The 12,615-nt window shown below is 38.7% G+C and overlaps 1 protein-coding gene across 2 annotated transcripts in view; it reads left to right on the top strand.

Moving 5' to 3' along the window:
* USP7 (ubiquitin specific peptidase 7) overlaps positions 1-12,615 on the top strand; it is a 70,888-nt gene that overhangs the window by 20,734 nt on the left and 37,539 nt on the right. Inside the window, exons 2-3 of one of the 2 annotated variants that reach the window (XM_053957276.1) lie at positions 9,791-9,895; positions 10,287-10,319. In XM_053957276.1, the coding sequence (XP_053813251.1) occupies positions 9,791-9,895; positions 10,287-10,319 (138 nt within the window). The remainder of the gene's footprint in view (positions 1-9,790; positions 9,896-10,286; positions 10,320-12,615) is intronic. The other variant, XM_053957277.1, reaches the window with a different exon arrangement.

Here is a 12,615-nt window from a genome sequence, read left to right as displayed (position 1 = left end):
AAGAGGGAAAACAAGATCAGTGTTAGCAAATCTCCAATAATAAAGGAAGACCTTTAAAAGCATTACTGAAAATAACAGTACTGTTGTGTTAAGTATTTTAAGTGCTGGAGATGTTAGATCCCTCATTGTGAGGGTTTGGGCACATTGCACAGTTTCTGTGGCTTGGAGTGATCTTTTCTGTTAAAAGATAAATTAGAAGATGGGACTAAAGTAGGTGATTTATATTTTTTGCTCCTAGTGCCTATAAAATTAATTCCAGTGCAAATCCATATTGTATTTTCCAGTGTTATTCTCTACTAGGAAATTAATTTTGCTTTTAAACTCCAACATGGACAGATCAAGAGTGTTTCAACAGTTTAAAAATAACGTCACTATAAGGAAAATACATTCAAGCTACTTTTCTGTGCTACTGCTAATGTGAGCAAAACTCAACGTGCTTCAAGGCTGAGTACAGGCGTGAGCAGTGCAATTAGCATTTGCTGTAAGGATGAACCTGGTCTCAAAACAGAGTTACAGAATCTGAAATAGTGATGAATAATACTTTGTAGCAAAGTTACTGCGCAGAAGCAGTGTACCTTCAGAGCTGGTTTGGGCAAGTGGTGTGTGTGATCATACCCATGTAAGGCAATGTTTTATGCTACTGGTAAATGTGCAAAACCTTTTTGCTGCTTAAGCATGTGGTGAGTGTTCAGTTATTGTATTTAGTTAAATAGATGTACCCCAAGACTCTCTGAGAATGTGTTGCACTCATCCAAAATTATAGAGAAGTGAGTTCTGAAAAATTTATGTATCTGAGTAATAAAAGCTGTGCTGGTCCAGGTGGTGGAGGTATGTGCTTTTCTGCACTTCCACTAGGAAAGAGGGAGGTGCTAAAGGGAGCAGAATCACTAATTACATAATGTGCTTATATTATTATCCAAATATACTCATTTTAATTGCTTTTTAATTGTCTGTCTTAAACACACCAAGAACATGACCACAGCGTTGTAGCATGCTGGGTATAGTGTCATACAAATGTAAATACTCTATGCCCTTGGACTGCTCTGGCTCCAGCTGAGGGTGCATCCTTTTCTTCCCTCTTTCAGAACTTCATTTTTTTCTGTGAGTAATTTTGCAGCCTCTCCAGTGATGCCACAGACGGTAGCCTTTGTTGTTGCAGTAGAGAAGGCTATTACTTAGTAGAGCAGTAAAACATAAAGAGGGGTGTGATACTGGAAAAACACATTGTTCAGGGTGTGTTCTGTAGGTTGGGACCGAGTGCCCGACCTGCAGCAAGAGATGTAATCACACTGCCATCTCTGGAATGTGCAGAGACAGGACGTGACAAGTTGGGGTAGTTGCTTCTGTAGCCTTGCTGCTCTAGATACAGTAAGGAGAAGGTAGTGCAAGTCCAGGAGCTGCTGCCATAATAGGTCATGACACTTCTGATGTTTTGGCCTTTCCTGATCATGGAAGAAAATAATTTATCTTGTCAACTGTTCTAGTTACTGTTTGAGTATTACAGGGTAGCCAGAAGCAGTCTTCCTGCCTTTCTTCCTGATCTGATAGTTTTCTAGAAGCATAGCCTGAGCTAAAAAGCTCTTCAGACTAAGAAAAGGAACTACAGAAGATTTTTCAGCAGACCTTCTCTTATACTGATGACTGCCAGGAGGTTGTGACACTGTACAATGCATAAAGCCAGGATAATGAGACAGGCAGGTTGGTATCTTCTGCTAAATAATTTGACTGTACTGAAGAAAAACTCATGCCAATGCTGCTGTCTACCCCAGTTATTAAACACCTGGGGCTTAAAAAGATTGTGAAAGATCCCTTGAAATGTGAACGCTGCCTATACACACTCTTCACCAAGAGCATAGAGTTGTAATTTTGCTCAGTAATTATGGGTGTGTTGTTAGTGTCCAAACTGAACACTGGTTCACACAGTCTTTCATCTGACACTGAATTATTCATAAAGCAAAGGGTTAAACTGCTGAAAGCAGGTAATTTAGTCACTCTTGGTATCAGTAAATTCTTGGGGTGACTTCTTCAATGGCAGCCTGAAGTCCACTGAGTAGTTGTATTGATAATACCCTAAATGCTTTTTATGTGTCAGTAGGAAGTTAATAACATTTTTAAACATTTTAAGAGTTTCATTTTGTAAAGTGCCATCAGACTGCTCCTGTCTTTGAAGATCAGCAGACAAATGAGTTGCTATAGCAAACTTCTTAGTTATAGAGCAGGTTCTGGGTAAGCTATTTGTTCTCAGCTGTTTTTCTGTCCACAAAGTTACATTGTACCTCCCATTTATTTTCCCATATAACTGTATCATTGGGATGACACTACTGATACTATTTACCTTACAGACTGGTATTGTTTTTGCATGTTGTTCAGGGGCTTCTCAGAGTCTAACTGCTTTATCTAAGAATAGAACAATCCTGTAATCTATTAACACAGTTTTGTTCCCATTCACTAGTTACATTGGCACAGTTAGAAACCAGTCTGGCCATCGTGGGCTTTGTCAAAATGTCCTCTTTGGCCAGGCAGACCCAGTGATGGGAATGCGAGGCAGCAGCAACATAATGATTGATCAGTGTAATAATGAGTGGTGGCTGCAGTGTTGTTACTGTCTGTCTAGTCATTGCTACATATTCTGTGGGCATGGCAGAGATGAGTCTGCTTCCAGGAAGTTGTCCCATCCCAGTTCTTCATTTGCTGTCTTGTGTAACATCATCTTCTGTGGGAGAATTGCAATTCCCAGTCAATAATGCAATAATTACTTGTTTCAGATGACAATTAGAGAGCAAGAGACTTCCATATAATACTGCTGCTTTTTTTTTTTTTTTTTTTTTTTTTTTTTTTAAGATTTAACATTGGCTACTTGCTCTTTAGAAAATAAATGTCTTTCTCCTTTCTTTCTAAATGTAAAAAATCAAATTTTGAAAGGACTGAAGATCTTTAAACCTTGTTTCCCTAGCTGGAAGTCCCCTCATTTCCTATGCCCCTAATACCTTTTTCCCTTAGTTTGTAAGCTTGGCTCTGCCTCCTGATACTTCTCTAGAAGCTTTTCCCCCTTAAGACTTAGTCATTGTCCTTCATCACTTTCTTGTTAAGGTACATGCATTTCTAGATACACCTTTTGGCACTGGATCAAGTAATGAACCATGAAAAAAGAAAAATAATAAATGAAACCAAAGCAAATTTTCCCCACTTTTGCTAATGGGAGAATTAACTTTTAACTAAGACAAATGACATAATATTTACAAGTAATGGAAACTTTCATGTCAGCAGTTATCTACATCTTGATCCATAGGATCATGGGGGTTTGTGTACTTCCCTTTTCCCTCCTTCCATTCTTCTGGCCAAACTAATCTCAATCTCTGTTACTGTTTGATGTGTTTGAAATGTTTTAGGTGAATTGCTTTATTTTTGGATGCCTTTTCAAAGGCAGTCACAGTACAGAAATTGCTTGATTCCTCTTCAGATTTTTCATTGTAGCAACCTAGGACCGTCTTGTAAAAATGAAACTGTGTGGAATGCTTTTCATTTAATTCCCTTTCTCTTGATTCCCTTTGTGCAGTAAGTGGTGTTTGTATTCTAACTGCAGGTAGGGATTAGGGGCCAAATAGTTTCTCTTACTTTGGGAAAGCTGAGTTCTTTCAGAGTAAGTGAGGGGAAATTTTAGCTCTGAACACTTCTAGTAGTTCAAAGATTGACTTCTGAAAATGAATTCCATTCAGATCATGGAGTTGGGAGCTTGTTTGGCTAATTTTGGCATTTGTGGTTGTTTTGGTTTTATTTTTTGGTCTGGCTATTTGGTATTTTGTTTGTTTGGATTTTGATTGTTCTTTTTAAACCCTGCCCTCCTGGGAGCCACTCTATTCATCAGGCTTTCAGAGCAATGGTTTCCAGACTTCCGGAGAAGCAAACTACTGGAGCCCAAAGTTTTCCTGTGAGCTGTTCCAGCCATATAAAGAACAGTTCCATGGGAGTGCCTGCAGCCCCCTTACAGGCATGGTCTGGGCAGTCTGTGCTCCAGAGTTGTCAAGTAATCTGTTGGCATTGTTACTTCCAACTTAAGGCAGGCATTTGTTCATCATCTTCTTCACATTTTTCAAACTTTCTTGTTTGCTTTCAAAAAGTAATTTTCTTGCTTTCTATTTGAGTCTTTTGAGTGTCCTCTTTGGACCACCACGGTTCGGTAGCTGCTTTGGAAAGTGTGGCATTTACTGTGTGCTTTAGGAATGTCTCAATTATGTATTTTGATATGCTGCCCAATAGCAAGGATCAATTTGGTGGTTGAAGAGGTGGTATTTATTATAGCACTTTAAATCACAGAATGTTTATTTATTATGATTTCTAGTAGTGATGATTTCTTAAATTTTTTTTTTTGTGTGTGCTATTATCCATGTTCGGCTGGTATTTTAAACTATGCACTGAAATAAACTTTTAGATGTTGATTTATTTAAAATATTGATATATTTTAAAATAATAATTTAAAAAATGTTTGAAGAGATTATGGTTTGTTCCACAATAGAAGTGATGTTCTGTAGTGAGTGCAGAGGACCATGGTTCTGCTGGGGTGCCCTGAGAGGGTGTGACATCTTTGAGTCCTGACACTGAGATGCAAAGCTAGACCTGGACTGTGTGTTAGGCATGCAGTGGGTATCCTTGATGCTGATGCAGGATGACTGCTATAGCATGGATTTTGCTCATTTGCATTCTCTGAGTTTATTCTTATCTCCTGCCACCTGATAATTTTGCTCAGTAAGTCCTTTTCCCAGTGTTTACTGCAGGTTCACTCATTCACTGGAATTCACACACACCCCTTTATCATATCTGTATATAGCGTTGTATTTATATTTTAAAAGAAAAATGCCCTTTAAAAACTTCATGAAGGCTTTAATTCTGGAATGTCCATTTAGTCCAGCAGAAGAGGAGAAAGTGTTGTTTTCTGCTTTTCCCCACTAAAAGCAAGACCCTGGATGTGAAAGTTCATGGTATTCTTCAAGCTGCTGCTAGCAGTGAATGACGGACTCCCTTCAGGCTGCTGATGCTGCCCTTGGTACAACTGCCTGCACATTTTGGGATTGCTGTGGCACTGCTGCTTGGGGAGCTGTGCAAGCTGTGCACAGGGACTGTAAAAGCCCTCAGTCCCTGTGATTTCCAGCGTGAGGCGGATGTGTGTGATAACTGTAACCAAGTTTTTAGTATCACTATTACTCCACTGTGGTCTCCTTAACCTCAAAAGGAAACAAATGTTTCATAACCTGCTACTGAGACTGCTTCAGTTTCTCCTCTGTGGCTGCCAGCTCCAAAAGCTAATGACAAACATTATGGATAAGCTTTCAGACTTTGACTATGGCTGTGATGTGAGTCATGACTGAAAGCTTAGTTAAAGTTAGAGCTCGCTGTCATCATTGTTAAATAGAGGCAGTTTCTGCTGTAGTGGAATTGCTGCGCTTGTGGAGTCATTCTGTAGCTTTTGGCCACATGTGACTGCAAACACGTGTTTATACTGAGCAACGTGTCCTGCAGCTTAGGGACAGAGCACTCTGCACTGCATTTAAGTTATGCCAGAAGCCACATGAACTTGACAAAATTTTTTCCACTTTCTCATCAGTAGGAAAAAAGTATGGCAAACTGAGATTCCTTCCTTGTAAATTTGAATTGCTGTGAACAGTAGAACAACAGAGCAATGTATCTTACTGTGATGTTTGAGTTCATATTATTAAAAAGGCTGAATCCATCAGAAAAGCTTCTTTTGTTTTTGAATACAGTTAAAAAAATCAGTGATGCTGTTTTAATTCTGATTGCTTAATAGTGTGAGTATTTCAATATGATAATACTGAGCTCATAGTCCATAACAAGCAGGGTTTTTTTCATATATATACTTTCTGTAGGGTCTGTCATTATATGACAATTTTATAGTTTCAGAGAACTTAGTTGGGTTTTTTTCCTTCTCTCTCCCTCTTTCCCCTGCAGCAATTGCCACAACCATTTTGCTTTCAGGCTTTCATCTCAGCACTTCAGTGACAGACTTAGTCAATGAGTGATGAGAAGTGTGCACCTGCAGAGTCACTTATATATGATCCAGTAATTCGTTTGTGTAAGATGACTGACACTTCTTACCAGCTTCCCAAACTGTGGAGTCACACTTCAGTTTTGTTCCAGTTGCATATCTCAGTGTTTAGACTTATTTCAGCATTCATGATCTTTCAGTAACTAAGTGAAAGCTCTTTTTTGTGCACAAACTCACTAATACCTGAAATGTCTCTTCTTGGAAGTTGTCTTAGCCTCCAAACTCAGAGACCCCCTGTAAACTCTTCAAGATATATTTTTCATTTGTTACACAGTTCCATGGGCAGAGAGAAAAAGGTCTGTGATGTTAAATGTTGCAGAAGAAATTGTCATCACTGTTTTTCGTGTTGCCTTGCATTCCTTTTTGTAACAAAAGATTATTTACAGAGGTTTATGTGTTGCATTTTGAGGAGGTGAAAAAGAATTGCATACCAAACAGTCTTTTACAATGTCTACAACTTTGCTGCTGAAAGCTGTATGCATTGAATATTGCAGTAATGTATTTAAAGAGTTAAAAACATTTCCTATTCTTAAAGCCACTTTGTTGTGATACTTCCTTAATTAATGTGGTTTATATTAACTTTCAGTTGATTCATAGACTGCATCTCAAATTTATTCCAGGGATATTAAAACTAGGTATTCTGATGTGGAATTGGACGGTGACATGACTGGAGTGATGTTGACACACTGTGGTTTAAGCTGCATTAAAGACAGCAGTGTATTAAGTAGTATGTTTGGTAGGAAGGTTTTCCTGGCCAGTGTGGACAGGTATTTTTTCTTTTTCCTAATCCTGTAATGTATAATTTGAATAAGTCTTTGGCATTGCCTCTGCTTGAGGCAAGGGAAAACATGTTTCTTAATTAAACCTTGGTATGATTTTACAATTCTTTCCTATGAGCTCTTAAGAGAGAAAAACACAAATTACTTGTTTTCAGTGCTCTACCAGAAAATGTATTTTGTTATGCTGCTTGGTAGTACATCTGTTGAAGAGGGATTGCATTTTGTTTGTGTAAAGGATTAGTTGACTTTTATTAGCAGTTAAAAAGTTTCCTTTGTTCACAGCAGCAAAAAGCATTGACTGGTGTTATCTCGTTTCCATATCTGAAAGCTGTATCACAAACTTTGTGTCCATCTATGTCAGAAGAAGCAGCAGGGACATTCATCATGGTTCATTTGTCTTATCACTAAACAGTATCTCTCAGAAGCTGTCTCTGTTTAAGTTGATTGCTGTTGCTATGATCTCTAACTCATACTTTCGGAGAATGTAGAGCAGTGTCTCATAGAAATCATTTTATTTTCTTAGTTAAGGACAGTTCTTTCCCTATGAAACATGGGGTCAATATTTTTATTCCCTGTTTAAAAGTAACATCGGATATGCTTTTAGTGAAGAATAGAACTATTCCTCAGGTGTTTGCTTCAGTTTCTTTCCAGATACTAAGTTGCACTGATGATAACTTTAGGAAGAAAAATATTTTAAAAATATTTTTAAAAATAGTACTATAATAGTACTATTTTAAAAATTAGTATTAATTTAGTGTAAACAATTGTTGCATTTTGAGAACGTGCTGTATGCTTCTTGAATGCAGTGGCCCAGAGGACAGCTTTCTGTTTAGACCAGCACGTGCTGTTAAAAGGTTAAAAAAGCTGGGGGGAAGGCAGGATGTTGAAATGAAATTTGAGATCTTTCCTTCTCACTCTTGATTTTTGTCATTTTTCCTGCTCTTAAGTTACAGGAGTTCAAACCTGACCCCCATAATTTTGTTGTAGTAAATCTTTAACTTGCTGTTCTACTGCAGCATTGCCAGTGCCGATTGCTGCTGAGGGGGCCCCTGAGGCTCCACCACACCCAAGCCAATTTTCTGTAAACCTTTTTCTTACAAAGCCAAAATTTCAAGTCATACTTGATTTTGCTTTTGTTCCAAAGCTGAGAATTTAGAAAAGTACATGTGTTAACTGCTGCAATGTGTGTTTCACAGCACCCCTTTCACTGGTACCTCAGTGAGATCTGCTGCACCCTAACAAGTGTCCAAAAGCCGTGGGTGAGCATTAAGTTTGTGATCTAGCATAGCTCTAATCCAGGGGCAAATCTCTAACCTGAGCTGTTTCTGTCGTGCCGAGGGCAGAGGTTACTACTTGTGTGGATTTACTAGGAGAGTAAACAATCAGAATAGAAGTGCCGGGTGTGAAAGTATCTTCCTGTGTGCTGGGAATTGGAATGAGGCTGCAGAAGCGTGGTGTGTTCTGAGGAGAGGGAGCGCTCCGAAGCTCCAGGGGACTGATGCTGCTGCACTTCTCCCGGGGCTTATCCTGCCTTTGGTGGGAGCTCGCTGGCTTTTAAGAGACTTGGGAGACGATCACACAGCGATTCCTGTTTTCGCTTGTGTTTGTCTCTTTTGCCCTCTTTTGTGTTTGTCTCTTCTACTCAGTCTGGTAGAAGGCAAGTGTCCAGGCTGGTTGGCAGTTGTTGCAAACAGCCTGGCACCCCGGTCCGTGGGCACCCCGTCCCTAGGCATCCCTGCGTGCCCGTGTGGAGCACGGAGCCGCCTGGGAGCTCGGCAGGGCCGGTGGCGAGGGCAGCTCTGTCCAGGGTGCTGACGGGCGAGGGCACGGCCAGGCTGCTGTGCTGGAGCTGGGATCGTGCTGTGTCCCTTGGGAACGGTTTCCATCCTGTGGCAGAGGTTACCTGCATCCCCAGCAGTGCAGGCGGTCAGTAACTTGTGTGTAGCTTTTGGGTATAAAACTGCTCCTGGTTACACAAATCAGTGACCTTGGGGCTTTTGAGGGGTAGTAGATATATAAGTTAATAGCATGACTTATACAGCAATGGGAAACTCATCAGACCTTTTAAATTAGAGTGTCTTTTAAGTGGTGCTTGTCCTTGAGATGGTTGCAAGGCCTTACAGGTTTTACAGTTTGATAATACAAGCCAGTTTAGTTTATCCAAGAATATATCCACTTTTCTGGAATCATGCTGAAACTGTCCACTGGCTTTTGGTGTGGAAGCAGTGGAAGGACGTGTTGTTCAGTTGTTGGAGGAATCAGGAAGGTTCTTGTTCAATCAAGGCAGTGCAACTTAGAAATAGTGGGATTTCAGTTTGTCAAGTTGTCTCATATCTCTTAGTTTAGTGGCATTTACATATGTAATGGTCACTGGAGCAAAACTTAATGGCAGTGATGGCAAGAAACTGGAAAATGTTATATCTAAAATGTTCCTTAATCCTATAAGATTTCTTTTCCAATTTTCCCCAAGATTTAAATCTTACCATTACATTTGATTAGAGGTTCAGGTTTCTTCTTAAAAAAACACTAACACTGAAGAAGTCTTAAAGTAACTTGTTAGTTTAGAAAGTCTGCTATTAGAAACTTGAACTTGTGTAAAAATTTATTGCATTCTAAGAATGCAAGAAAAAATAAAGAAAAAGTTCTTATATAATGCGATTTGATTATGAAATACAGATTTCAAGGCAATCTGTAAACTTAAAAGTCAGTTTATGTTCTTTGTATCTGTATTCCACATTAATGTGGACTTTTTTTTTGTCCATAAATATTCACCTATATGGGGAATTTTTGTTAGACACATACCAGTACAACTGTTGAGCAATAACTTAATTAAATACTGTTCTGTGCAAGTGTGCACTATTCATCTGTCTCATAAACACTACCTGAGACAAAAAAAGTTAATTTCTGATTATTAATTACATGTTTAATTTTTGTATATTTTTTTCTGTCTTAGCTGGAGATACAGATGATCCTCCAAGAATTACTCAAAATCCTGTCATTAATGGGAATGTAGCAATGGCTGACGGACATAACAACACTGAGGAAGACATGGAAGATGGTAAGTAAATATTTGATAAACACATGGTTGGTTTGGCTTCTTTAGTTTTATGATTTTGAGGAGAAAATAGTCCATCTCTTACCTATGTCCTGTGATCTGCAGCTCATTAAAAAAATGAATCCCTGTGTAGTTATGGCTGCTGGTTTTCTGTGTAGGAATCCTAATTGACATAGCTGTACAATAGGATTAGACTTCTGAAGGCTTGCGATTTTTTTCTTGTGCTTTCTAGATACTCATTTAAAAATTGCTGAAAGTGCTACTGTCCATTGTTACGTTTTGTGATACAGCCCTTTAAAGGTGCTGCAGCTGGGCTTTGCTGAATAGTAATTTTATCAGTTATGCAATTCCTTCAGGGTGTTTAGAATCCTTATCTGTCCTGCTCTTTTGTCAGGTGGCAGCTGTGATCTGGTTTTGTCTTTGTGTGGTAAGTCAGTGGTAACTATTCTGTTGATGAACATCTTTTGTTGTCAGTTCTGACACCTAATTTTACTTGCAAAAGCAAAGGAAAAATTATGTACTAATGTCCTGTTAATAAAAGGGGACATGTGTTTTTGAAATCTTTTTCTTGGTCCATTAAATTAGAATAAAGGTGAACAGTTTGTTGCAGAAGATCAAATAATTATAACTCTGGGTATATTTAAAAAAAGGTAATAAGTTTCTAAATCTGTTATGTTTAGTGAGGAAAATGTGCAGTGATACTACTTTTCCTAGGAAAGGATATGGGCAGGGACTGCTCATTTTGAAGAATGAAGTAAAATTGAGTTGGGAGAAGGGAACATCATATGAGTGGGATTTGTTCCATATTCCATGATACCTTGTGAGAGTACATTTAGGACTAGGCTGAAACATTTAGTTAGATTTGTGCAAAAATGTTGAGTGATTTTTTTTCCCAGAAAAATGAGAGTTCAAGATTAAAGGTCAAAAAAAGTGCTTACTTTCATGTGTTCAAGGAACATAAAATATTGATAAAAAATAGTGAAGAAGAATAGGGTTTAAATTCATAACAAAAGCATCTTATGGTTGAATCACCTCTCTATCATTAGCAAAGATAAAGTTTTCTATGACCAGATTCTTGCAATGAAAGAAAAATGTAGTCTGCTTAGCCTATGAATTTTATTTGTGTGATTACCTAATCTCATTCAGAAGGTTTTGATTTATTGCTCAGAGTCTTTTTTTATGAAAAGCTGTTATAAAATATGTTAAATGTCTGTGAGGCCATGGTATTTAGAGGATGGCAAGAGAAGACCACAAGGGTTGACACCAACTGGCTAGAACAGATCTGTTTAAGCTCTGTTTTTGGTAGGGATATAGAAAGACAGATAGTGTTTGCAGTTGATATAACCAGTACATAACACATTGGTGAATTAGAAAAATAATTTGTCCCCTAGTTGGTCTGTATATACTTGCACAAATTAGCCAAAATAGGGACTTAAACTGCAGGAATAGCTGATGAAAGCCAGGCTATATCAGGGCTGGCAAGTAAACAGATATTCACCTCTTTGTTCAGAATAACATTGACCCTTTAGCCAAAATACTGCTGTGAACCTGTTTGTGTGAATTCCCAACTGTTTGACTCCTCTCAGAATTGGGTATTGAAGGTGTTGCACTAGGGAGAAGTATCTGAAGGCATTTGACAGAAGGTTTATGAAAGCTTCTCATGCCTTTATGGACTTCCAGCATGGTCAGGAGCTTGGGCTCAGGGTGTAGTGGGACATCCTTCAGGGATCAAGTGTGATTATTAAGCAATACTCTTAATAGTTCCTCATTATCATATTTGAATAAGGAGTGTCTGGCTACATGTTGGTGCTGCTACAGCTGTGCATTGACACAGATAGAGAAGAGTGTTATTGCAAAATGTTAGAGTTGCAAAAACATTCCTGAAGACTTGCATCACGTAAGTGGATGATGCCTCGTTTCCAAGTCTTGTAAATCAGATTAATTGCTTGCTGTTGCATTATTTACACATCAGTGCAATTGTTCTCTTGCTGTTTGTCTCTTGCTAACCTGGTTTGCAGTAGGATGTGCATGGGTAATGAACAGCTCAGAGATTCCAAAGAAAGGGAAAATGGGAGATATGGCCTTCTTTGATAAACATGCAGTTTTCTTTGCTGTTACCCATAGAAAGGGGCATCAATCTGAGCTGATACAGAATGCATGAGGAGAATTTAGATACCTCTTAAGCGAAATTAATGAGTTTAATGGTTCCTGTGAGAGAGGTGAACAGTAAGATGAAAGGTTGATGCTTCCAGCTGGATCATAGAAATCGGCTTTCTGGTGTTTTTCTGAGTTCAAGAAACTTTTGAGCTGATTTTGTTCTTCCAGCTTACCACATAAAGAAATGACTGATAAGATTGGGGAAAAAAAAGTGCAGCTCTCATCCCCTTTGCTAGGCAACAGGCTGCAGGCATTGTGAGGCACAGGGAACGGGAGCAGCAGTGGACCACCAGCAGGACTTTCAGATAAGGCTGTGTTCTCTCAAGCGCTGTGACCAGTACCTGTTGCTGCTCTGTGTGAAGTCTTAGCAAGTAAAAAGAACCAGCTGAAGGGTTGTGCTGTGCTTTGTATGGAGAAGGACTTAAATGAACCAGACTTTAAAAGCCGGAATAGCAGCCTTTGCAAATAAAATAAAAAGTAATAAAAACAAGGCTCTGATCAAAACTTGTTTGCAAGTGCATCAGTATTCAAAGCAACACATAGAGTAAATTCTCTTAGAAGTTAAA

The sequence above is a fragment of the Vidua chalybeata genome, chromosome 16 (assembly GCF_026979565.1).
Source record: "Vidua chalybeata isolate OUT-0048 chromosome 16, bVidCha1 merged haplotype, whole genome shotgun sequence".
Classification (NCBI taxonomy): Eukaryota; Metazoa; Chordata; class Aves; order Passeriformes; family Viduidae; genus Vidua; species Vidua chalybeata.
Note: the sequence above shows the minus strand (reverse complement) of the source record. Positions and strands in the feature narration are given on the sequence as shown.